General features: G+C 39.2%; 1 protein-coding gene across 2 annotated transcripts; it reads right to left on the reverse strand.

Annotated features, from left to right (window-relative positions):
- Positions 1-629: 629 nt before the first annotated feature.
- On the reverse strand, positions 630-27,731 carry Metap2 (methionyl aminopeptidase 2). 2 transcript variants are annotated; one of them, XM_021647832.2, is made up of 11 exons: positions 27,490-27,731; positions 25,280-25,381; positions 16,982-17,047; positions 15,917-16,019; positions 9,924-10,085; positions 8,662-8,843; positions 7,366-7,460; positions 3,865-3,961; positions 2,473-2,576; positions 1,898-2,013; positions 630-1,321 (listed from the first exon to the last, which is right to left on the reverse strand). In XM_021647832.2, the coding sequence occupies exons 1-11, from the start codon at positions 27,638-27,640 to the stop codon at positions 1,069-1,071; spliced, it is 1,431 nt and encodes a 476-aa protein (XP_021503507.1). In that variant the 5' UTR covers positions 27,641-27,731; the 3' UTR covers positions 630-1,068. The 2 variants fall into 2 exon arrangements, with proteins under 2 accessions (XP_021503507.1, XP_021503506.1); XM_021647831.2 differs by having other exon boundaries at positions 25,280-25,384; positions 27,490-27,730.

The raw sequence follows: 27,731 nt of genomic DNA on the forward strand, positions 1-27,731 counted from the left end.
GATGGAATATTTCTAGCAAACCACAAATAAGAATTTATGCAGCTAAATAATTGGGCCCAGTCCAAACAAAGTTTAATATTATGTGTCTTTACCTTCAAGTTAACATATTTGGCTTTATAAAAGATAACAAGAACCTCATTTCGTCAAGTGATCTGTGACATTAAGACCTCTTAACTTGCTGAGGGCCACGAATGTTGAGTGCTTGGCTCGAGAAGGAAAAAGCCCAATTCCAAGGTAATTTTTCTAATTAGGACAGGATCCAAACTTCTTTTGCTTGTGGCTTTAATGTTTTGGTTTCCTGATATGTGGAATACATATTCTATAAATGTGAACACTGGGTTAGGGACTTTTCCTACAAATCAAGGTTTCTTCCAGTTGGCAATGATGCTTAGATCAGTACATCTTCCTAATGACAGGAAAACCGAAAGACTTTTAAATGCTTCTACAAAAAAACCCAGAACATTTCTCGGGAATGTAGTCATTTCTGCCCACTTCATACACATGAAGACCTCGTAGCTGCCTTGCCTGACGAGAATCTGTAGTATCTGTGGTGTCTACAGTCCAGATAAAGAACACTATCCATACTTTAGCTACTTTCTGCTAAAGAATTACAACCATAGACATTAAAATGTAGCTCTCAGATCTGAAAATGTCTTTATTTTTTAGAAAATGGATTTCAGGAAGGTTAAAAAGCAATACCAGAGGGCATAGGTAGGTGCAGAACTGGATGTATGTAGTCATTCAAAGCATCCAAAGTAAGAATATGGCAATATAAATATCCAAAAAGCATCTCTTAGGTCTTCAAAACAAAATGTATTAAGTAATTCCTAACTAGTGAGCGGTACAGCATTTCCTAGACGGGAGAAACAGTTAACATTAGTCTTGAAAGCCTTTTCCTTGGTTAATTACATGAAGACAGTTTGCCTCTGATCAAACTCCTTTAAACATGAATAAAGGGATTACACAGGTCCACTGTTAAAACAGACAACATGTTGCAAATTACTTGTGGTATAATGTGTTCCAACAAAGCTTAGAAAATAAAGACGTTGACTTGGCTTTGGACTAAGTTTAATAGTCATCTCCTCTGCTGACAACTTCTTTACAGGTTGGACGCAACAGTATGGTGTGTTCAAACTGTGCTGTGTATGATCCTTTAATGTCACATAATGGTGGATATGGATCTACAATTCCCAAGTCACACAGATTCTTCAGAGCCATTAAGTATTTACTTTCTCCCAAGCGATCCAGCCACCTTCGGCAGAAGGCAAGGGTGCCAAAGTTTTCATTGATGACATTTAGCAAGTGTTTTGTTCTTGGAAGCCTAAGAGGCGAAAAGTTAACATTAATAGTTGGCAAATAGTTAACTAACCAATTCCCCCTTTACAAATCAAATTTAAGCTATGTATGCACCTGAAAAAATTTACTGTTCTTTCACTAATAACAAAAAATTATGGCTCAACGCCATCACAACCATGAAACTTGCTTGAAGATCACCTTAAATGTTCTCAATTCTTAGACCCAGTATTATGGAAGCTCCTTTTTAACGAGCTCAAAGACTGACATTTGTGAAGGCATGAATGCTACCTATAATCAAACTCTGTAAAGAGTACAACAACACAATGTCAACTGGGATAGGACATTATCAAGAGTAAAAACACTAGAATCCCAAACCTAGGAATGCTAGGAAATAATTACATTATCAGAAACTCATTTGAATACTTGCCTCTATCATTTCAACCTAGTGGATACTTAGCAGGATAACTTTTCTGCTGTATTACAGAAAACAAAAACCTTACTAAAAAGACAACATACCTTGACATCTGTAAATATACTGATAAGTCTGTCCTTTTGTTAATTTAGAAAAGATGCTCATTAGTAATAAAATCAAGTCTCTCACCTGATTGGCACATGTCCCACATCAAAATTTTTCATGTAGTGTGAACATTCCATGTCGTCATGAACAACACCCTTTCCTGTGCTACCAAAGGTCTCGATGGCATACACCTCTCCTTCCTTCAAAACATGAGGACCAAAGGAGGAAGACAATTCAGAACTAAAACTTCCCACAAAATAAAGCAGTAAAGTAACACGAAACACGCTCCCCACAGTTTTTGCTCAGCCTGTCTTCTCAGCACTGTGGACCACTGGCTATCCTGTATGAAAACACAGGTTTTACATGGGTAGGGACTTTCATTAACTGCTGTATCTCAGTGCCTCCTAAAGACCCCAACACTGAGGACATTCACTGAACGTTTGGTAAATAGTACAGTGACAGTCCCAGTTTTCATAAGCACAATACAATATGAGTATTAAGTTTATTTTGTTCAATATTTACTTACTTGGGAGTCTTAGTTAAGAGAAAAGTGTCATGGCTTTTAGCAGTGTTCTAAGTGTTGAGCTGGGGTTAGACAGTGACAGTCTACCTTCCTAGCCATGTGCAATGCCCCATGTTATCAGGGATGACTTACATACCTCCATTCTTGTAGCTTCCCCTCCTTTTACAATGGGCACTGTCTTTCCAGCATGTATTCTATATGGCCCAATTGAATGTCCATTTAAGTTACGGATGGGTTTCACTGTTATAATAAAAAAAGTAAATGTTGTTTAGGATCTCTTAAGGAAAAACAGATTCAATTTTTGGCTTTTTGGTACAGACTTTAAGAATTTATACAAAAAGAAGATTTTGAATCAGGATGGTGGCACACACTTTTAAATCCCAGCAATTGGAAGGCAATGGCAGGTGAATCTCTGTGAGTTCAAAGCTAGCCTAGTTTATACCTAGTAAGTTGCTGTTCCAAAAGAAAAAAAAAAAAAAAAGCTTTCAGAAATAAAAAAAAAAAAAAAAAGTAGTTTAAAACTAAGTACAAAAGAGAGGGCTGGGCTGTAGAGATGGCTCAGAGGTTACTTAAGAACACTCACTGTTCTTCCAAAGGTCCTGAGTTCAATTTCCAGCAACCACATGGTGGCTCATAACCATCTATAGTAAGATCTGGTGTGCAGGCAAAATGTTGTATAAATAATAAAATAAATCTTAAAAATTTGAAGAAAAAAAAAAAAAGACAGAGAGAGGGCTGAAGAGTCAACTATTAGAGAACGCACTACTCTTTCAGAGGACCAAAGCTAATTCCCAGCACCCAATTCAGGTGGCTCACAGCCACCTCCAGATGATTCAATGCCTTCTGGACTCCAGGAGCACCTGTGCTCATTTGCACAAACCTGCAGTCACACATACACATTATTTTAAAAATACCAAAAGGAATGTTGAGAGGGGAATAGAAAAAAATAATAGGTTATACACATCATATATAGAAATAAGGACCTTAAGGACAAAAATATAGCTATAAAAGGTGAAGACACTATCAAATGAATCCTAAATTTAGACTTTACCATTTCAAATGTTACAAAACAAAATCTAAACAATCTCAACTTCCTGCAGCCGATGACAATAAAGTTACACCACAGAACATTACTCAAAAATGGAAACAAAAAGCAAGTAATAATTTAACAAATGGAATAAGCAGTATTAAATGATTAAGACGACTTCTGTGTGTGCACAGGTTCAAACCTGAAGGGTAACTGCTACTTAGGAATAAGTAATTAGTAAAGACAAAGAAAAGAAAATGCCAACACCTCAGCACCCTGGCTCACTAGAAATCACTGCTGCAACTGGAAAGGTGAAGAGAAATGAGTTTTACATGTTCCTTAGTGTCTCAAAAAGCGCAGTTCAGATTTGGATGCCATACTATAAATTTCCCAGATGTCTTCTTAGCTACTTCTTAGCTTAGAAATAGTTCCCACAGTTTCTACAGTGCTTCTTCTATACACTCAACAGTTGATCCAAAGTCCTAGTTTAATGGACCATACCTTGATATGTCTTTCCATCTATTTCTACTTCATAGGATTCCATAACTTCTTGAATGGCCTCACCAACATCACAGAGACGAACATCAATCCCAGCACACTAAAAAAAAAAAAAAAAAAAAAGTATATGTTTTAAAGTACAAACTTTTAAAATGGTTTAATATTCTTCAATAAAGGACAATCAGGAAAACTAGCCTGTATACTACAAATAATTATATAAAAGACTTTGTGAAGGATATTAAAACAAATGCACAATACAATTAGACCCAAATTTTCTTTTCCTTGCCTGTTAAGGTTAGCAATGTGGTTTGTTTACGAGAAACGTAAGAAATATAATAAATTACCATGGGGTGGGGGTAGCTAGAGATGGCTCAGCAGAAAAGGGCACTTGGCTCTGTTGCAGAGGAAGCCTTGTTTGGTAACCAGAGATCACATGACAGCTAACTAATGTAACTCCAGTCCCAGAGGATCTACACCTTCACCTGGCCTCCTCGGGCACTGCACACACACGTGGTGCATTCAATGCAGCAAAATTCATTGGCATACAAATACTTACAGACATTTATACTCAGTCATCTACCAGGGATCTCTGCTTAGAGAAAATTGCACTAGCAGAGTCTGACACAGTTGTGGAAATCTTGGCGTCTGTCATATTAGAACCTGCAGGGAAAGCATGCATGCAGTGTCCAACCATTAAGAGAGAGAAGGAAATACCAGCTGGACATGGTGGTATATGCCTGGAGTTCCATATACTCAGAAGATGGAAGGATAAAGAAAGCCTGAAAGCCCGAAACCAAGTTAAAGCCTGCTAAGGCAACATAATTCTCTCTCTCTCTCTCACATACACACCCCCCCCAAAGGGGATTTATTCCTGGAATGCAATGACAGTTCAACAGATCATCAATATAAACACACATAAGGGAAAGGCACATATGATTTCAATTGGATATACATTTAGAATAGAATTTTTGACATAAAGATCCAGCAAAGTAAGAACAGAAAAACTACCCTCAAAAATAACAAAAGCTAGAGGAAAAAACCTACAACAAATACGGCTACTGAAAGCATTTCCTCTAAGGTCAGAAACAAGGTAAAAGAGGTGTGCCAGTTTTGCTAAACGCATGACTTAATGTTGTAGCCAGAACAATTACGCAAGAAAAAAACAAAACACAAAACAACTGCATCCAAATTGAAAAGGAAGGAAAAAAAAAAAATCCTCTTAAAGATTATACCACAGGAGCTAGTCTAGCAGTTCTCAATCTCCCTAATGCGACCATTTAATACAGTTCCTCATGCTGTGGTGACTCCCAACCATGTATTTTCATTGCTACTTCATAACTAATTTTGTTACTGTTACGAGTCATAATGTAAGTATCTGATATACAGAATATCTGATATGCTATCCCTATAAAAGGACCAAGGCACAAAGGGGTCACAGCCCACAGGTTGAGAACCACTGGGCTGGCATCATACCCAGCAGTTAGCACTGTGTTGAGCACAGTTAAGAATCTTCTATAGGACTCAGGTTTGGCTCCCAGCACTTACAGGTGACTTATAACCATCTTACTTCAGTCCCAGGAATCTAACCTGTTGTGGCCCCTGAGGGCACCACACACATGGTACATAGACATAATTGCAGGCAAAATAACCATCCACCCACCCACCCCCCAACACCAAATGTGAGACCCATAACTGTAAAATTCTCTCAGCAGAGAGGCAAACGCCTCATGCAAGTAGATCTGACAGTAATTGCTTATCTCTCAAAAGCAAAGGCCACATCAACAAAAAACTAAAACTGTACTTCATGTAACTAAAACATTCAGTGCACCAAACACACAGTATCTATCAACACATTGAAAAAGCCACTTTAGATAGAGAATACAGGCAAATCATGTGCTGGATAAAGACTGAGACGGTAACAGAGAACTCCTGAGACTGCAATATAAAGGACTTGACGTATGTATGTGAGCAAGTGTGCATGCGGGTACAATACAGCATATAGAAGAACTAAATACTAGAGGATGAGAAAGGACTGAAACTGAATACAACTAAGAAGGACGAGTTAATGTCCTTGAAAGAAAACACAAGGCAATTGTTTTTCTAGCTCTAACTAGATTTTTCATTTTTGGTGGTGGATAAATGCACAAAAATAGCTGAAGTATAAACTCCAATGTGAAGCCCCATGGCACCCTTTCTGAACAGCTTCTCTAATTGTACAGGCCCCCACTGAGCTGCATAATTTCAGTGTGATGATTTGTTTGAAACTTTTTTGTAATTTATTTTTATTTTTTTTTGCTACTTTATTATTTTTTTTAATGTTTGCAACTTTAAAAAATGTGACATTTTTTAAAAAACTGTAAAACTGAAGGCCCTGAATTAGGTCAAAACCCACAACAAATTAGCACATGAAAAGATAACTCCTCTGGCTGGAGAGATGGGTCAGTGGTTTAAGGGCTCTGCTCTTCCAGAGGTCCTAAGTTCAATTCCCAGCAAGCACACAGTGGCTCACAACCATCTATTGTGCCTCTTCTGGCGTGCAGGTGTGTACAAGCAAATCGAGCATTCAAAAAATAAAGAAATAAAAAAGATAACTCCTCATACTAGGGGACTGCAAGTCAAAATGACAGAGATACCATCTCACAGCCCTTGGGATGACTACAAAACAAACAAACCATACACACACACACACACACTAGAAAATGAGTGGTGAAGATATAGAGCAAATGTTGGAACCTGTCCTGCGCACTGTTAGTGGACATAAAAGCAGGAAAGCAGTATATTTGTGGCAGCTCTCTATGAATACACTAATGGAATGCAAGGTGGTAACTTTTACATAGTATGCACCTTAAGACACAATGTGAGGGGAAGCTTAGTACTTCAGGGCCCAACACAGAGGAAAGAAACCATCAGCATAGCACAGTCAAACCCACAGAACATTAAATAAATAAGAACTAAGAGTGACCTCTAATGTAAACTGTGGACATTAATGATTGTCACATGTCAATGCTGATCAAATGATTGTAAGAATGTACTTTGTTGGAGATATTGGCAGTGGAAAAGAAATGATGTGTGCCAACAGAGTTTACATGGGAAGTGTCCCTATCTTGTGCTTCATTTTGCTGTGAATGTAAAAGTGTTCTAAAAATAAAATGGATAAATAGCCAAACTGTTGGGCAAGCACACCACCCCCGGCACAGTGTGCTACTACCAACTACTTAGGAACCTAAAGCTGAGGCCAAGCCGGGAGCGGTGGCATATGTCTTTAATCCCAGCACTCAGGAGGCAGAAGCTGGAAGCTAGCTGTGAGTTTGAGGCCAGCCTGCTCTACAAAGCGAGTCCAGGACAACCAAGGCTACACAGAGAAACAATGTCGGGGGGTGGGGGGAAGGTGAGAATCTAAGGCCAATGAGCTATACAAACCACCTAAAACTACACAGACCTCAGAACAATCTATGAGGACTGAAAATCATGTTTTTAAATAAATAGCACTTACAGTCCACATACCTTTATTCCAGTATTAGTGGCATCTTTCACAGCCTTTAACAATATGTCGTATTTGGGATTAAAAGTAACAGTAAAAGCACAATCGATTATTCTACCTGAAAAAGAAAAAAAATTCAGCTTTAAGTTTATTTGACTTACCTGATTAACCTGCTTTATAGCAGCACCCTACTAACATTGCTAATTAAAAGGAGAGCATCAGGCTCAAAGGAGGGCGGCATTCCAAGTCCCCGGAAATTATTTAAAATAAAAAGGGTGAAAAGGAGCAATAATTCAATGGCTTCAGAATAAAATTTATGAGTTGCTATACACTGTTCAATTCAGTACTCTCCCAGAATAACCAACAAACAGAAGTAAAATAAAAACGAGGAAATACAGCAGTATGAGCAGAGAAAAATCTATAGTCTCAAAGCCCTAAACAGTGCCACACACAATTTAGCAAAACCTTAAAATCTTATATTGATACAAACTCACTTCCTTGCCTCTTAAGAAATATACAAAAGGTATATTATGTCAGTAGTACAGAAGTTAAAAAAGCAAACATATAGACCAACAAAAAAGCTCTACAAATACTATTTTTTGTTCTTTAAGGTTTAGTGTATTCCAGCCTGGCCTCCACTCACTATATGGCCTAGGATGACTCTGAACTCATGCCCATTTTCTTTATTATGAGACAGTGTCTCACTTTGTAACTCTGGCTGTTCTGGAACTTGCTTTGTAGATTAGACAGGCCTTGACCTGGCAGTGTGCACCAAACCTCTGGGGGTCCTTTTGTTGTTTTTGGTTTGTTTTTTGTTGTTTTTTTTTTCCTGAGACAGGGTGCTCCGGTGGGGCCCTGGCTATCCTAGAACTCTCTGTAGATCAGACAGGCCTTGAGCTCACAGATATCCATCAGCTTCTGCCTCCTAATTGCTAGGATTAAAGGCACCATGCTGGATTCCAGCCCCAACCCGTCCCCCGAAATGTGACACAGGGTACTAAATGTCATGACAACTGAACTATATACCCAGCCCTGGTGAAATATTTTATATTTCAACATATCATGTATAAAACAGTAACCTGAATGGAAAAAACAATCATATAATCAAACATGAAAACAAAATAACTGTCAATATCCAATATTTTGCAGTTTAAGTAGGATGCTTGAAACCTAAAGCAATCAAAATTATCTCACTACAGCTTTACAGAAAGGGACACAAGAACAAAATATGGAGCTCGGTATTCACAGCTCCATACATATACAAAGGGCATCCCGGAGGCACAGCCGGGTTCAAGATGGGATTATCTCCACAGACTCACCACTTATATGTGTTCCGAAGTCTATCTTACAGATGTCATCATACTGTAAGACTGTGGTGTCACCAGCATTGGGAGTGTAGTGTGCAGCACAGTTGTTGAGAGAACACCCGGTGGGGAATGCCAGGCCTGCGTTTAACCCATTCTCCTTTATGAGCTTTCGAGAACAGTCTTCCAACTTCTCACTGAAGGAAAAAGGAATTTGTTTTCAGACTCGTACCCTAAAACCCTCATTACTTAATGAGTGATAGGTAACTTTCTGAATATAAACAGCTCTCCGATGAGATGAAAATAGCTCATCTGTAAAAGACAAGGAAATCTCTTCTGCCCCAAGCCCAAGAGAACACTCTACTCTGAACTCCAGTTACTAAGAATTTAGTTTCAATTTACACCAAATTTAAGTTGCTGCATACAAGCTGCCTATCACGTACTCACGTACACGTACACACACACACACACACACACACACACACACACACACACACACACACACGTGCGTTTTAACTTTTAAGTACATGGCTTTTGCCTGTGTGTTTATGTACCACTTGAATGCCTGGTGCTGAAAGAGGCCAGAAGAAAGCACAGATCCCCTCCATGGAGTTACAGATAGCGGGGAGCTGCCATGTAGGAACTGAGAATCTAACCCAGGCCCTCCTCAAGAGCAGCCAGTGCTCTCTAACCCTGAGCCATCTCTCCAGTCTCTAGTAGTATTAAAAAAAAAATATTTAAATAGGAGAATTGGATTCTATGTTAATCATTTTACAAGGTAAGAAAAATCATTTTATTGGATTTTTTTCACTACATTATACTTTGTGTCTAGATAAGCAATCTCAAGGGACTGCTAATAGTAAATAACAGATTTCCAGAGAGAAAATTAGTCACTCCTATATGCAAGCACATCCAAATAAAATTATACACAAAGGAACATGCTAATGTACAAATACATGTATGTGTTACAGTTCCCTCCTTGTACAAAAACTCAGGAGACATTCACAAATTCTCTACCTAAGATAAAGATGTACTAGCAAAGGACTAATAACAGCCAATTTAAACTAGGGAGTCCCTCATTACTAAAATGAATGCTCTCCCTGACCCCTTAAAAAGACAGTCTCACTAAATAGTCCTGGCTGAAATTTACCATGCAGGCCAGGCTAACCTCAAACTTAAGAGATCTACTTGCCCCTGTAGGATTAAAGATGTGAAGCATTATGCCTACTCCAAACTTTTTTTAAAACAAAATTTTTACAAAACCATGCTCCTCTTACCAGATTTCTATCATTGTCATCCCAGGCTTGATCCAGCTCATAACATATTTTCTAACTTGCCGATGGGCTTCTGCAGCTTCTCGAAAGTCATTCCAAATCTCTTCACTAGCCTGATCTAATGCTTTTTTTTCTTCACTTGTAGTTCTCCAAGCAGCTGTTCGCCTTTGGAATAGGCATAGCATAGTATGAGTCATTTTAAAACTTCACAAGAATATTAAAAGCTGAGATTAAAAATATATATACCAAGCAATGTAAAGCATTTCAGATATAAGTATATTATCAATTTCTATATATTTGACAAGACTTTTGAAATATTAAAAGCCACATGCTTAATCCAATTTACACGAAGCCCCTCTAAAAGATTTTTACAGGAAACAAAACCCTTAAGTTGAGATTTCATTCATAATCAGAGGGACTAATAGTTTCCTACTAATAAAAAAGGCAACGAGAACGAGAAATATGAGAATTCTAGAAATCAAGCAGGTGCTGTTTGTAGGTGGGGGACATCCCGGCACATGAGAAAATACATACACAAGCCTTCAAAGGAGTATAACAACTAACAGGTTTAAGCAGGACTTTCTCATCATTATCTGGGGAACTGGTTCCAGAAATCCCCCTAACTCTTCCATGCTGTGGACAGCAAGAATGCTCAAGTCCGTGATATGAAATGCTATTATACTTAAGTATAATCCGTGATGTAAACCCTCTCTAGGCCACTGAAAACTCCAAACACAAAGCAAATGCTGCCTCAATTTGAAGCCGTATTGCTTTAAGGTCTAACATTCACAAAAAATGTGTGCACAAGCTACATGTGGAGCTCATACCTGTAATTCCATCCCTCAGTAGGCTGAGGCAGGGGGATTACCACAAATCTGAGAGTAGCCAGGGCTTAGCCTTAAGGTACACAGTAAGACTCCATCTCAAAAAATCAAACCAAACCAATCAAACAAAAACAAACAAAAAACCAACTAAACATAAAAACACAAACAATAAAACAAGTCTGTATCTGCTAGGTGAAACATATCTTTGAGGGGAGAGCTCTTGAAACGCTACCTTTGCATAGGTTTTCAGAGCCTTTGCTGCCTCCCCTCAGTGGCCCTTCCACACACCCATGTTCTATGGGTTTTTACCCATGCCTTGTACAAGACAGAGCACCAGTTCACAAGGACATCCAGCCTGGCAGATTACCTGGTATATAACTAACAATCTTGGTTGTTGTAGCTATTGCTTGGTTTTTGTTTTGAGAAACACTTCCATGCAGCCTCAGCTAACTTTAAACTCCTAATCCATATGCTCCATCTCCCAATATACAGCATATCTAGTATCGAATAATGAAAGCCACTGATGACTAAGCAGCATGTTTTCAAAAACACTATTTTAGAATGAATTAACTTTAGAAATTTGTTATAATTTTCACACATTCTTTTTTGTTATTGAGACAGAGTATTAGTATGTAGCCCTGGCTGTTCTGAAACTCACTCTGTGACCAGGTCCTTCGCCTCTCATGTGCTGGGATTAGAGGCATGTCCTACCATGCCTGGCTTACTTTCATTCTCCCCCTGCTCGGCTCCACCCCCACCCCAATTTTACAGGTATGGGCATTTTGCCTGCCTGTATACCTCTGTACCTCCTGTGTGTCTAGTGCCCAGAGGCCAAAAGAGGATATCAGACCCTCTGTACCTGGAGTTACAGACTAAGCTGCCATATGGGTGCTGTCAATTAAACCTGGGTCCCATGGAAGAGCAGGCAGGGAGTGCTCTTGAGCACTGAGCCATCTCTCTCCTGTTTTTGACATTCTTACATCACTGCAGATATAGCTTACAACTCAGCAGCACTACCTCACCGAAATTATGAAAGTGATTCCTTCAAAGACTTACTAGTGTCAGGCTTATTTTTCTGTTTGGAAGTGTATACTATATATCCACTGGTATAAAAAAACAAAACAAACACACAAACAAAACCAGAACATTAAAATCAGGTTTTAATTTATTCTAGTAGTACAAAACAACCTTTAAGACCTTATTGTGACTTCATCTTTGGTATTTCCTCAAATTCTGACCCTCTTGTTTTTACCTCTCAAGGACAAGTATGTATCATCAGTTTTATCCATGCTGAGGAAAATAAAACAACCTAGGGATTTACGCAGGTGAGGCAGTTCTCTACCAACTGAGCTACATCCATCCCCAACCCCAGTATTTCCTTAATGTTTTGACATTTTAACAGTGGACATACCGGGCAGAAAAATATAAAATATAAGTAAAAATCAAAAGACCAAAGGTGAAAAACAAAAACCCCAACAAACAACCCAGGAGTAGTGGTGTAAGGCCTTTAATCCCAGCACTTGGAAGGCAGAGGCAGGTGGATCTCTGTGAGTTTGAGGCCAGCCTGGTCTACATAGCTAATTACAGGACAGCCATAGGTATATAGTGAGGCCCCGATTTGTTCTTTTTATCTCGAACTCAAGAGATCCACCTGACATTAGTTTTTAATCTAATACATGGAAACTTAAAAGGCAATTCATTTGCATTTTAAGGAACTATATCAAATAGGCCTTTAACTTCAAAATAAGCAAAATATAAATTTTCTCTGAAAATTGGTCAAGAGTAAACACATTTTAAATCTTCAACTAGGAATAAACTAAAATCGAACCCTGCTTGGTAAGAGAACACTTATCTTTTGGGAAAATACTAATAAATGTAAAGGGAAAGTTTAATTAGAAAGTCACTATTTAGTATTTTTCCAGTGAAAAACTAACAGAAGAAAATCATCACTGGATACTAAGATAATTAAGTGAAAGTGGTTGAGGCAAAAGGATATGCCAATGATTACAAAGGACCCACAGAGTAGTTAGAAACTACAAAAAGAAAAAGTTATCTTAAAAAAAAAAATCTGTCTGACATTATGACATTATGTAATGGTACATAGCACTTGGGAGACAGAGGCAGGCAGATTCTCAGTGAATTCAATTCAAGATCAGCCTGGTCTGTCTACTTAGTGAATTCTGGGCCAGTCAAAGCTATACAACAAGAGCCCAAAAACAAACAAAACCAGAGAGAGGGAGAAAGGAAGAGAGGACAGAGGTGAGGCTGAAGAGATGGCTCAGCTGGTAAAGTGCTTATGGATCTCCAGCATTCACACCAATGCCAACTGTGGGGGGTACACATCTTTACCTCAAGAGTGGGGGAGGGCAATAAAATAACTACATCCAAGGGTCTGGCTGGCAAGATCCAGTCACTGAGAACGAGACCGTGTCTCAAAAATAAGGCAGACAGAGCCCAAGGAGGAAGGCTCCTGACATTGACCAATGCTCCCCCCCACACACACACCTGTTCACATTTGTACATACACATTCACACAACGAATGGGGTGGGGAGCACGAGAGAAGAAACAGTGTCGTCACATTAAGCTAGTGCTCTGACACAGGGAAAATAAGAGGGCACAATACTTCTACTGTAACAGAGTATTATGTAGCCTAAAAGATTATGATACAGCCCTGTCAGAAATGCTCATTCCTACACTCATTTATACCTAATTACAGTTTACAGACATAACAAAGGTTTATAACCACAAGGAAAAACAGGAAAGTCTTTAAAAAAATGAGACTTTCTACAAGTATCTAGTTTGTTAAAGAAGCAAAATGGGAAAAACAGAAAGAGGATTTAAAATAAACAGTGTTTCGGCATAATATGGGGAGTTACTGAAAATGTCCTTCGATATGATCCTTCAGAGACTATATTTATGAGGCTATGTTTAAAACCATCAAGTCAGAGAAATATCTAGCACTTTAAACAGTCCAGTGACAGAAAGAAGTCTCAGATATGCATGTGTGCGTTGAAGGGAGACAGCCACCAAAAAAATTAGAGCTAAAGCATCCAGGAAAACTATGCTAGAGGTTTCGTATTGGTAGTGAGATTTTATCACGGCTGCTCTGCAGCACTGTTGCCAGGTGTGTCTTTTTGTTTCTCTGTATTATACTCATTGAGTGTAGGGTGTGGGGTGCATGCATGCCATGACATACACATGGAAGTCACAGGACAATTTTCAGGTCTCATTCTCTCTTTTTACCACGACAAGTCTAGGGGCTGAGTTCAAATCACTAGGCTTGGAGCAGGTGCCTTTACCTGCAGCCATCTTGTGGGCACAATCCCAGGTATTTATAAAGCACATTCATATTAAGAGATTTTGGAAGAAACACTGAGTGCCTAGAGTGGTTTTTATTCATTGGTAAATCAAGAAAATACTTATTTTCTTCATTTTTATCCATATTTCCTAAGTAATATATTGACTATAAAATTAACAGCTGCCCCTCAAAATTGCATATAAAATTTAGAAAGAGGCTAATCAAACTTCAAATAAGAATAAAAAAAAAATCTTATCTATTAGTCCCAGGCTGGCAAAATATTCACACATAAAACAAAAATAAATCTTAAAAGAAAAAAAAACAAAAGGTAGGACTTGAATACAGGTCAGCTGTGGGTATATGAAAGCTAGCGTGCACCTTGCCAGGCATGATGGCTCAATGCCACAAATCCCAGCACTCAGGATACAGGGGCAGGAGGGGCAAGAGTTACAGAGTGAGAAATACTGTCTCCCAAATAGGGCCAGTGAGATTGCTCACTGGGTAAAGATACTTGCCACCACACTTTCTGACCCGAGTTCAATCACCAGAACCTACATAGTGGAAGGAGAGAGCCAATTCTCAAAAACTGTCCTCTGTCCCCCGCACTCTTGCCCTGGTACACAAGTGTCTGCCTTTCCCTGCCCTACACAAATGCAAAACAAAAACAAAACAAAAAGCCAACAACTAAAAGATACTCAAAAATCACTAGCAGTAAACTATTGTAAACTACTATTCAATTCTACAATCCCACTCCTGGAAATTTATCTAATAACAAAATTATTCATATTTAAGATACTCTACCTATTTGCCCAAAATGTTTATAAAAGGTAACAGTGGCAAAAAACATAGGGGACAGAGTAAATGCTCATCAATTAGAACAATGAGAAAAAAAAAAATATGATACACTTATACCACAGAATACCAAAGCCATTCAAAAGAATAACAAAAGTTATTCTTCTAACTTGGAGGGACTTCCAAGAGGTAGTACAAGTGAGAAAAGGGGATGGGGGAATGCTTATGATTCTGTTTTTATAAAATAAATGACCAAACATTCCCCTCATATAACAGACACAAAAGTACACATATATGAGCATAGAAAAATACAGAAGGCTACCTGCTAGGTGGTTAACATGGGTCTGGAAGGAAGGGAAAGAAGAGGGAACAAGCAAAATAAAAAATAATTAAAAGATTACATTTGAAAATAAATGTGATCACATCATATGTACTATGAGAGTTTATGTAATTAATGTAAATTACATGTATTTATGACATTTTAAGATAGGGACAGTAATAGATGAATTCAAAGAAAAGATGTCTATGTCATAAAATTTTAGAATTTTACAGATTCTCTAAAGTTACTCAAACCTGGGAATGAGGGAGGTGAAGTTTTAATAACATTTATTAATTTCTATGTCTACAGGCCAATGAAACTGTTACAGTAGAAGCATTCTTAGCCAATTATTCTACAGACTGTATTAAGCCATGCTTCTGATTCCTTCTTTAAGGCACACTACGGCATCCTAAATACATACAACTAGCAGGCTCCTGTTCTGGCAACAGCACTAACTTTATGGAGGAAAAAACTGCAATCTAAAGCAAATTCATGCTGAAAGACTAAGAAGGAAACAAGTAAAATGACCTTTATCTGTAAAGACTTCAATGTTTTAACACCTATCCTCACATTTTTTTCATTAATCAACCTGTTACTGGTCCCAATTATTTTGGATAAGAAGGCTTCTACTGTATTTTCTTTGCAATAAGGCACAGACTTTCAATAAAATTGTGGAGTAAATTTCTGCAAAAAGTTAAACTGGCTTTACTGCTAAGCTACAGTAGTCAAAAGTCAAATGGGAAGCTATTTTATGATTCTTACCCATCTTGTGTGGGTGGGTATTCACACTCTTGTCCTTTAGGAAATACACCATTAGGATACAGGTCACATATTGGAACTGAGGGAGGGTCTGTTTGAACTTTTGCTGTGAGATACAAATATTCAGTTATACTATTTACAGAAGTAATAGAGCAGAACCATATTTGAACAGTACAATATACTTGTTACTAATAAAACCTCACCATATTCATACTTTATATTATGAGACTCTCATTAACCATTTATCCAAAATCTAGTCATTTCAAAGCTGGTCAATAGTCAGAAACTATGCTCTTCTTGGTGTCCTATAGGGCACTACTTCTACCATCCTATGTAGAATTACTAAATATACAAATTAAAAGGTATATACATTTTAAGAACTCATTTTTTGTTTTTATTTTTTAATATAATTTTTTATTTATTACAATTTATTCACTTTGTATCCCAGCTGTAGCCCCACCCTTATCCCCTCATCTCCTCCCATGTCCTTTCCCCAGTCCATTGAGAGGGGAGGGCCTCCTCCCCTTCCATCTGACCCTAGCCTATCAGGTCTCATCAGGTCTTTCATAGTCTTCCTCTGTGGCCTGGTAAGGCTGCTTCCCCCTCAGGGGGAGGTGATCAAAGAGCAGGCCAATTAGTTCATGTCAGGGAGCCCATTTGGAGACTGAGCTGCCACGGACTACCTTAGTGCAGGGGTTCTAGGTTATCTCCATGAATGGCTGAACGGCCCTTGGTTGGAGAATCAGTCTCAGAAAAGACCCCTACGCCCAGATTTTTTGGTTCTGTTGTTCTTCTTGTGGAGCTCTAGACCCTTCTAGGTCTTTCTATCTCCCCCTTCTTTCATAAGAACTCATTTTTAATGTGCAATTAAAGGCAACCAATCATTTCCAAGGATAAAAGCTAAAAAAAAATGTTAACAAGGCTGTCCTATCAAAATTACTAGTTTCATTAAATTCAAACTATTTTTCTGGTATCTATTATGATCTAAAACAAGTTCTAATGTCCTCCTCAGACCAAGGGGTTAGTAGCTATCGTCAATCTAACAATACTTATAAATAAGACACTAACGTCCTCTCTTCTTCTTCTTCTTTTTCTTCTTCTTCCCAGCTGCACCATCACCATCTCCATCTCCATCTGAGAAAAAAAAAACATATCACTTAAATTGCCAAATTTAAAGTGCAGCGAAATGAGGCAAGCACAAGAGAAAGTGTGCGCACCCACACATGCACACAATGTCCAACAACACTAAGAATGTTTATTCATGTTTTTAGAGTTAAGTACCACATTTAAGTGTCACATTAAAAACACTAGCAATTTTTACTTTGAATTATTCCAATAACTTCTTAATAAGATATATATTTTCTAAATTATGTGTATGTGTGACTACTTGCATATAAGTATGTTTGCCACATGCATGCTTAGTATTCACAGAAGTAAAAAAACCTGTCAGATCCCCTGCAACTGGAGATACAAGCAGTTGTGACCCACCCACCCACCCATGTGAGTGTTGGGAATCTGCAAAAGCCACCTCTCCAGCCAGAATGAAACAAAACTGTATCAACTTTAAAAAAAAAAAAAAAAAAAGCTAGACAAGTAACTGGCATTAGCTGAATAACTGTAACAGCCCAGTGACTTCATCTAAAACATTCTAATCCACCACCATTTTTAATAAAGTTATCGGAGAAAGAGTTCTAAGTCAAACTGTATGAAAATTAATATGCATATACACACTTTCTAGGTTCACATGTTTCAGAATCTCACAAGGACTAAAATGTGTTCATATTAGTAATCTGAGCACTTGGAAGGCTGAGAGGTAGCATGTTCTTGAGTTTAAAGCCAACCTGGGTTACTATCGCAAACAAACAAGCAACAACAAAACAAACTGAGATTTAAAAATGCTGTTGCAAAATACCCAACTATCCACAAATCAGTCCTAGGAGATAGGGATATAAATGTCCCCCAAGAGAATGACAAGTTGAGGATCTAGCCATATGTTCACTGTTATAAAGTATTCTCTCTAATTCTATGATCTGATCAGAAATTTTAGAAATCTATACCTACAAAGTGATGTCAAGGGGCTATCAATGGTTCAGCAGTTAAGACCACTGACTGCTCTTCCAGAGGACCTGGGTTCAATTCCCTGCACTCACATGGCAACTCACAACTGTTTGTAACTCCAGTCCTAAAGCATTTGTTGCCTGATGCCCTCTTCTGCACTCCATAAGCACCAGACTCTCACAGACATACTTTCAGGCAAAACAACCCCCTGTACACAAAATAACATATATACTTTTTCAAAGTCAAATGATCAGTTTTCTTTTTGAAGCATGCCATACTCCTTTAGATCTGGGATTCATAGGAGAATTGCTAAAAAAGTGTTTTTAAACCACTCTACAATCATCTAATTAATCACGCAAAAATTATAATCATTGGTTTATAATGGTTTCTTCTTATCTGTGGGCTTCTTAAAAGACTGATTAAACTAAGAATAGTAACAAGAATGCAGTACCTGTGCTGGGCAGCGGTGGTGCGCACCTTTAAGCCCACTGCTTGGGAGGCAGAAGCAGGTGGAGCTCTGCGAGTTCAAGGCCAGCTTGGTCTACAAATAGAGTTCCAAGACAGCCAGAAACCAGGACTGTTACACAAAGAAACCCTGTCTCAAAAAACAAAACAAAAGAACATGGTAATTATAGTCTACCAAAAAAAATGTTTAGTTTATCTTTTTCTTTTACTTTAAAGGAAGAAGTAGTTTAGAAAGAGGCATTTATAATTTGTTACATTCAATTACAAGACATTAGTAGGTTCAATACACAGAGTATGATAAAAACACTAATATCGGTTAAAATGCCCAACAGGAAAATATTTTAAAATATACAACTTTTGATGTCTTTCAATGCATCACAGAATCAGATTCGCGTAGCTTCTGCCATTCCATTAATGGTGTGTTTGTTAGGTACCAAGCAACAGGCACAGGACAGCAATATGCGAAGTATTTTTCGCTCTGGGAAAACATTCAGTATCTAGTACACAGCCTCAAACAGTAACCTAAAGCAGACTTCAAGATGCATAAGCAGTTTTACAGATAACTAAAAATCTTCCCAGCTGAGTGATCTTGGGCATTATTAGCTTCTTTCCACAGGGACTTCTAAAGCTTTAAATGGGGTAAGTTAAACTGCCCTCTAATAAAAAGGTATTTCTTTGATCTTCTAGCATCCCTTGAAGCTAAGTGTCTTGCTTCAATGTCCCACATGTGCATCAGTACAAAGTAAAAGCCATCACTTAGCTGGTAACAGGAGCCACCACAGCCAGGATCTGAATACTGAAATATGTTTATCAGTATTTTAACCATTTTAACAAAACGAAATTTACATCTTTACACGTCATTTGTCCTTGCAAGCACCCCAAGATATTCCTAATAAAAAGACTATTTCATTATTAACACTATACCCAACTCAGTAATTATTTGTTAAGTCGACAACTGATGTTCATGTTAAAAAATAAATAAATAACACAACGTCAGGACCCTGAGTTAGCAGAGCATACTTGCTCAGCATGAAATAAGATCAAGCTAAGCATGGAGAAGGTACAGGCAAGAGAAGTTCTAGGTCATCCTTAGGTACATAGCAAGTTTGAGGTCAGCCTGGGCTACAGGTAACCTTGTCTCAGAAAATTTAATTCAATCTTCACTTTATTTAAAAATTATAAAAGAATATACTTGGATGTAGCAGCTAATAATGTATAAAACCTCTTAAAAAGAAAATCTTCAAAACTTCAGAAGACAGTGGTTTAATGTTATGGAGAGGGATACAAAAGCACTACTTATACAAGGACATAAATTGAATGTCATCAAAAATTAAACGTATTGTACTGCAAATATAATCAGCAAAGTGAAGTAGTCAACACAAATGAGAAAGTATCTGTAAAACATACATCCAGAACATACAAAGAACAATTATAGCTCAGTAGCAACCAAATAAAACAGGAACCAAAGACTACCACAAGCACTTCAAAATGATGTGTCTCAGGCAACAAGAAAATGATGACATGCTCCTACCACTGTGGAACTGCAAACTACAGTGACTAATACTACACACTTATTCCAAACGCTGTAATTTAAAAGCTGACATGATCAGTTTCTTACTCAGTTACTAACAATGAAGTACTCGATGCTGACATGAATGACATACTTAGGAAAACAATCTGACAGCTTCTTTCTATCCTTTGAGAGAGGGTCTCACTATGTCCCTCTGGCTGTCCTGGAATTCATTCACCATGTAGACCAGACGGGCCTGGACATCACAGAAATCTGACTACCTGTGCCTCCCAAGTGCTAGAGATTAAAGGCATATGTCACAACACCCAGCTTGACAGTGTCTTATGATACATAGCACTATGTGTTCTGCATAAATGAAGAAGCTTGCAAAAGAATATCAAAAGGTCTTTCTACTTGTAGGTGTTTACCCAGAAAAATGAAAATACATCTAAATAAAGACATGTATATAAATGACTGCGTAAACACTCACCATAAACAAAATAAAACAAAACAGCCTTCAACTAGTAAACTGAAAAGCAAAATCTGGAATACCACTTAGAAATAAAAAGAAAAGCATTAATAATTCCTAAAAAGGAATGTAACAAATGATAACTGTCAAAACTATTAAGTAGGGGCTAGGGTTTGTCTTATTAGGTAAGAAAGCTTGCTCCTCAGTGTGAGGACCTAAGTTCAAATCCCCAGCACCCATGTAGAAGTTGGGCATTGCTGCATGTGACCATACCCCAACACCATGGCACTGATCATAGTTGCTCCAGCAAGCCTAGCTAAAGAAGTGAGCTAAGGGTTCAATGTGAGACACTAACTCAAGGAAATGAAGCAGAGACAGCAAGATACCTGCTGTCCTCCTCTGACCTCCACTATCCACACCACGCATACACTACACACATGGTATTAAGTATAACAGGACAGACAACAACAAGAAGCTGAACATGGTAATTCCATTCACAATGTTCCAGGAAAGAACACTGTAAGGGAAACAGATTAGCCACGCCAAGGGTAAAGGTTTCGAGCAAAAGAACCAGATACAAAGGGATATCAGGCAAATGTTTTGTGGAGGTTGAGACCAGTTATGAAAACAAATCACAGGCCAGTGAGATGACTAAGTGAGTAGAGGTGCCTGCCACCAGCCAGATGGACCTGAATTCAATTCCCCAAACCCACAGTGTAGGAGACTCCATCCTGCAAACTGTCCTCTAAACCTCCCCACATAGTATTTTAAAATAAATAATCTACATATTTTATTTTTGTTGTGAGAAGATCATACAACTGCACATTGTTTCTAAACCCACCAATCCATATACTTAAAAACTAAATATTATTTTTGATAACTGTTTATAAGTTCAACTTAAAATTTACTGAATGTTTTCTGGCAGCAATAACCTTCCTATGAGATCACGCCTCTCAAAAAAGATCTCCTTTCCTCTCAAGGGGAGAAGAAAACACAAGAACAAGAACTGGTGTAGAACCTCAACTGCTACTTCATAGATGTCAAATGCCCAGGATGCTATACAATTCCCACCCACAGTCTTTAGCCATGCACGAATGGCAGTCTTGTGTGTTGGCTGCTCTGCTGCCCAGTCAGCCGACAAAAGGAAAAGCAAGGCTTACAGAAGAATGCTCCTGCAGGAAGAAGTAACAGCGAAAGCACTTGATTCAAGATGAGTGGGAGCCCTCCCAATAAACATACTCTGGAAAAAAAGCAAATACGGAATGAAAGCCAGGTGTGACAGTGCACACATGTTATACCAGCACTCAAGGGGCTGAGGTCAAAGCCAGCCTGGCTACTTGGCCATCTACCTCAACTGTAAGAAAAAATAATTTCATGAATGATCCCTGGCACATTGCCAGATGACCACAGGCTCAACCTATTACACTGGTACTCAAAAATTTCAAGTTCAATACATCTAAAGTGAAATCCATTATCTTCTTCGTTGTCTGCAATCTCTAACTCTCTTCCTGACTTCATTATTTCAGTCAGCAACACCAATATCCTGCCACCCAAGCTCAAACCCCTGGGATGTACTAATGCCCATCTTCCTGTTCTTTAGACTGAAAATCTGTTACTACTCCATTAAACCCTTTGATCCCTATCTACAACACCCAGTTTAAATATTCATTACCACATGCATAGCCAATTGCTAAGTGGCCTCAAATATGATCTTGTCTTTCCTGTTTCTCCTCAGTCTCTCTCAAAGAATCCTCTCATTTACACTGTTCACCAAGATTCAAAACTTTCTCAAAATAATCCCCATTCAAACAAATGGTCTTTTCCATTTGCATTGTTTGTTTGGTTTTCTTTTCTTTCCCTCTTATTAAGCCACGGTCTCACTTATGTAGCTCTGGCCTGAAACTTGCCTCAAAAGAGATCTGCCTGCCTTTGCTTTGCAAGTGCCACCAACACCAAGCTCCATTTGGATTTAATCAGATCCCAATGCTTATAAGAAGAGTTTCTTCAATCAGCTAGGACAAAATTCCACCTACTCATTGCAAACCTAATTTGCATTGATCTGTAACATGCATATTAGAGTGCCTTTTCACCTCTATATTTTTGTCTCTTAACCAGACCAACCAGTTTTTCTTGAAAAGAAAATTTTTGAAATGTCCATTTTCTCCATCTCCTTCAACGCTTACTCATAAAGCCAGTCACAGTTGTCTGTACCTGTTTTAGCAACTCTTAGGAAGCAGAGGCAGGAGGAAAGGTCTTCTTAACTCTTCATGGGTAAAGGCAGTTACTGTCAAGCCTGACAGCCTGAGTTTGAATCAAGGAATTCACATGGTGAAGGAGGACAAACAACTCCCTCAGGCTGTACTCAGCCTTCCATACATGCATCATGGGCATGCATGCATATACAAAATAATTAAATGTATTTTAAAAACCTGGAAGCCATGTTGTTTCTGGTTGTCAAAATCAATTCAAAAAGTAATTCAAACTGGAAAAAAACTATGAATTTAACATACAAATCTCCTTTTCAATGTCAAGGAGATTAAGGCAACTTTATAGGTGAAATACAACAGGGCATATTTCAAGATCTGCACTATGAGGTACCACAGTGAGACCTACAGCAGCCTATTACAATACCTACAATTTGCAAATTCCTTTCGTCTTCAAAGTTCAAAATACAGCTATAATCTGAAGCAAGATGGAAGAACAGAGGTCTGCTTAAGGAAGAGAAAAAGCTAACAGCTTCTTGAAAGCAGCGAAACTAACTGAAGGGAAATCAACTATTTAAGCTACCATATCCAGCTAATAGTTAAGCAGAACTTGTTGGCTGACAGCCTCAAAGTAGAGTAGCTGGTGCTGGCAGCACACAACCAAAAACCCAAAGAATGGGTGTAGAGGAATTTTAATTCAGAATATGGCTGCTCTGGCAAGAGATCACATTCAAAGGCCTTCTAAGTTTGTGTGATCCACTGGAATACAAACACGCCTTTGAGCCAGGAGACAGAGTCAAGCAGATCTGAGATTAAGCCCAGCCTGGTATAGAGAAGCTTCAAGTAAAGAAAAGCTTACGTCCAGTTATGGTGGTACACACCTTTAATCCCAAACAATGAAGGTAAAGTTTGTAGAAGGAAGCAGCCATGTTTGAAGGTGATGTCTAATTGAGTAGCAGAAACAATAACAAATCAGAGAAAGATTTGACAGAATAGCATACACCTAACTCTCAGGTGAAGAGGAAAAGGAAATTATTTAAGGGGCAATGCATCGAGTGAGCAGGCAGTTTTACTAGGACAGTAATAAAGACAGGTTGTAGAGAGAGAACTCAGGTGAACACCGAGTAAGCCAGAGAATGAGAAGGTGCCAGGAGATTAGAGCAGACTGCTGGGATTAGCTGGAGGCCAAGCAGAGCAATTCAGGGGCTGAGAAAAAAGCCAGACTGAGTAAGTCAACTGGGAGAGGAGTTTAAGCTAGAACAGCTGAGTTGAACCAGCCCGCCCAGAGCTCAATAAGAACAAGTAAGCATGAGTTTATTCAGCCGTTAAGTTTCAGAGGCTAAAAACATTCTAGGCCTAGGTTAGCAGACAGAGGCAGTAAGTGTCCGAGACAACAATTACATCAAGAGAATAAAAGATCCTTTTACAGTATGGGAAAGCCCCACTTACCCCCATGCCAAAATAGGCTGGAAAAAGTAACAGTTTCCCTAATCATCTCTTCCTCCATTGTTTTACTGACAGCATCAAACAATACAATTCTAGCAATTTCTGTAAAAGAGATCCCCCCCCCCCCCAGACATGGTTTCTGTGTGTGGCCTTGGCTGTCCTGGACTCGCTTTGTAGACCAGGCTGGCCTTGGCCTTGAACTCAAAGCAATTTGTCTGCCTCTGCCTCCATGAGTGCTGGAATTACAGGCATGGGCCACCATGCCCGGCTTCTAAAAGAAACCTTACAGTACTCAAATACACTTAAGGTTAGAAACACTCTAACATTCACATCTGAGATGATCAAGCCAATTCCAGTATAGGCAGGAGGAGGGACAGACTTGAGATAAGGTGCTTTGTTATTTTACATGCAGTGGCCACACCACTTTAGGAACACCATATAAACACCACATAAATGCACATATGATATATATATATATATAGATGTATATATATATATATATAATATATAGGGCATCTACATACATATATACAATGGTTATGTGATATGTCTTAAGCGGTGTGGATAATGTATGTAAAATTATACATAAACACACACACACACACACGAATGACAGCATCTACTTCAGTTGGTCTTGTGATATTAAAGAGAAGGCATATGGAATATCCTGGATATATAGCACACAGTGGCAGTTCAGTTAAATATTAAAATAAACAGCCCCTAATTTTATATCATACTCACCCAGCACCTGGCCTTTTGCCAAGTACATAACTAAAAGTTGAAATCCTACTATCTGCGCAGATATTCAAGGAGGATATTCAAGGAGTTGCTAATAAACACCTTTTCCTCTTTATCTGTGACATTAATTACACTTTAACAAGTCAAATGTTAGCCAATTACTAGATGGACAAATAAACAGATTTTTCCTTAACTAATGTCACATTTTCAGGGCTGGTGAGATGGCTCCACAGTTAAGCGCACTTGATGCTCTGACAGAGGACCCAAATTTGGTTCTTAGCACCCACACTAGGCTGCTCAGAACTGCCTGGAACTCCAGTTCCAAGGTTCCAACACCCTTTTCTGGCCTCAAGTTCAATGGGGTGCACTTACATGTAGGCACTCACACAGACACATAAAATGAAAATAACCTAAAAAAAAAAAAAGAATGTTGCATTTTCTGTCTTTTCTAACCAAAGATCAAATTAACTGCTTACCTTCATCATCGTCATCTCTCTCTTTCTCATCCAATGCTTGTCTTTCCAACTGTCTTGCTACCTCATCCACTGAGGCTGATTCTTTATCAGCTTCTTGTTGAACTGCTGTTCAAAGACAAATTAAATGTAATAAAGAACTTTTCCACACTTCAGTACATTTTAACAGTTATGTACAGTTCACAAATCATTTCACAATAAGCAGCACAGAAAACAAAACAGAAACATTACTATTAATATAATTTGTTAAACCATGAGGAAAAAAACTTCCATACCTAAGCAGTTCTATCTACTTAAAACTCTCCATTTCACATGCTAGCACCTACAGAATAAACGGAAATTTAAGTTGGTCCTGATAATGCTGGGATTATAGGCATGAGCCATCTCAACTGGCTTGTCATCTAATTCTTAAAACTTCTTTAAACTGCTTAAGAATAGGGACCAAGCCAGAAGTGATGGCAGCATTTAGGGTGGTAGGGGCAGGCAGATCTCTTGTGAGTTCCAAGCCAACCTCAGCTACAAAGTGAGTCCAGGACAGCCAAGGATACAGAGAAACTGTCTCAAAAAATCAAAACAAAACAAAGAATTAGATGACAATAAATATTTTAATCACTAAACAGATATTCAAAGCAGGCGATACTTAGGAAGAGGAGGATTTATTACACACCAGCTGGGTAAAAACAAAATAAATAGAAAAAAGATAATCCATTATTAAAATATAAATTCTTAAGCATCTAAGCACACCCAGAAGTGATTACGATCTAACTGTAAGAGGAATAAGTGCACATTCTGGCTACTGACAGAGGATTCCCATTGAGAGAGACAACTTGAAAATACTAGAAAGAGGCTGGTGGATCTCTGCCTTGGAGGCCAGCCCCCTGTATGGATGGAGGGATGGAGTTCTAAAACAGCCAGGGCTGCATAGTGAAACCCTGTCCCAAAAAACTATAAAACTGGCAGATATAGTGGCACATCCCAGCACTTAGGAGGCAGAGGCAGGCTGCTCTGAGTTCAAGGACAGCCTGGTCTACAATCAAGTTCTAGGGCAATCAGAGCTACACAGAGAAAACCCCGTCTTAACAACGACAAAAAACCTTAAAACAAACCAGCAACAAAACAACAAAAAGCAAACCCAGCAACGTTAAGGATAGTCTCATGTTCACCTTCAAGGGCAAACTTGCAGAGTCCAGAGTGTATCCAAACAGAGAGGGCCACACGAGAATGCCCCTAGATTTAAATTCTGCTCTAGAAAAGACCTACGAGGGGGGCACGGTGGTGCACGCCTATAATCCCAGCACTCTGGGAGGCAGAGACAGGCGGATCGCTGCGAGTTCGAAGCTACACAGGGAAACCCTGTCTCGAAAATCCAAAAATGAAAAAAAAAAAAAAAAAAAAACCTACAAAAGGTACAACTCTTCCACTTTCACTCCCATCTAACCACCAAATTTCTGAAATATGTAGCTAAGTCCTCTTCAATTTCTTAGTTCCAACTCCATCTTTCTCTCATTCCTTATCTGTTGACACTGAAATACGAAGAGGTTAAAAAAAATATGAAGGCGCTCGTGAAAAACTTCAAGATAAAACACGTTCCTAGTAAACATAGTACAACTGTAAACGTGAGGCTGTTCTCCTCGCCTTTCCCGTGTATTTAGATATTTTCAGCTGAGAAAAATCCATTCATACATAGTCCTAGACTATCCCGTCTGCACCGCATGCAAGTGGTATCAAAATCAGGCCAGCCTGGGTATGCTGGGAGATTCAGCACGTGAAAATTTGCAGCACTACTAACTGTCAGTGACATGACTCGTCTGTAAGGACATACTAGACGAACACCCCAAATCTGCAGTCCAAAGCTGAAGCCCTGGTGTAAATGCGGATGGTGCGCGGCGAGGACGTACCGTCCCGGCAATCCCCCACCCCCAGCCTCGACCAAAATAGGTAGGTCCAGCAAGCAGGCCGCAACTAGGGTCAGAAGGGATTTTGAGGCGGTGTCCAAACCGCGCTGAAGATGGTGGAGCTGAACCTTAGGTCTGCGTGGGTGCCGAGTTCGCGCTCTCATCCCCCACACCCTCCCGCCACCCCCGAGCAGCCGCAGCACGGGAAGCCGGCCATGCCACTCCGCCAGGCCTGGGGATTTAACGAAGGCCGGGGCCACCCCTGCCGGGCCCGAGCCGAGTCGTTCGGCCATTCCCGCGAAAACACGACTGCTCTACCTGACACAGCCCCTTTGCCCTTCTTCTTCTTCCGCCTCTTCTTCTTGGCGGCTTCCTCGGCCGTGCTGGAAGTCCCCTCTTCCCTGTCGTCTGGATCCAGGTCGCCGTTCAGGTGGCTCCCTAAGGACGCTGCCTCCTCCGCGCCCGCCATGTTGCCCGAGAGTGAGAGCAAGAGCGTGAGAGCGAGCGGCGAGGGCCCGCTCCTTCTTCCCCCGCCTCCACCCGCGCCGCCGGAAGCCGCG

Source organism: Meriones unguiculatus, chromosome 2 (assembly GCF_030254825.1).
Source record: "Meriones unguiculatus strain TT.TT164.6M chromosome 2, Bangor_MerUng_6.1, whole genome shotgun sequence".
NCBI classification, from domain to species: domain Eukaryota; kingdom Metazoa; phylum Chordata; class Mammalia; order Rodentia; family Muridae; genus Meriones; species Meriones unguiculatus.

Bases quoted from the DNA above. Each gene is read 5' to 3' on its own strand.
- Metap2 (XM_021647831.2), bottom strand. From the start codon at position 27,640: ATGGCGGGCGCGGAGGAGGCAGCGTCCTTAGGGAGCCACCTGAACGGC. The intron at 7,461-8,661 runs GTGAGTCTGTGG...TTTCTTTTTCAG, and splicing joins CTTCGGAACACATATAAGTG to GTAGAATAATCGATTGTGCT. The intron at 2,014-2,472 runs GTATGTAAGTCA...CATGTTTTGAAG, and splicing joins GGGAAGCTACAAGAATGGAG to GAAGGAGAGGTGTATGCCAT.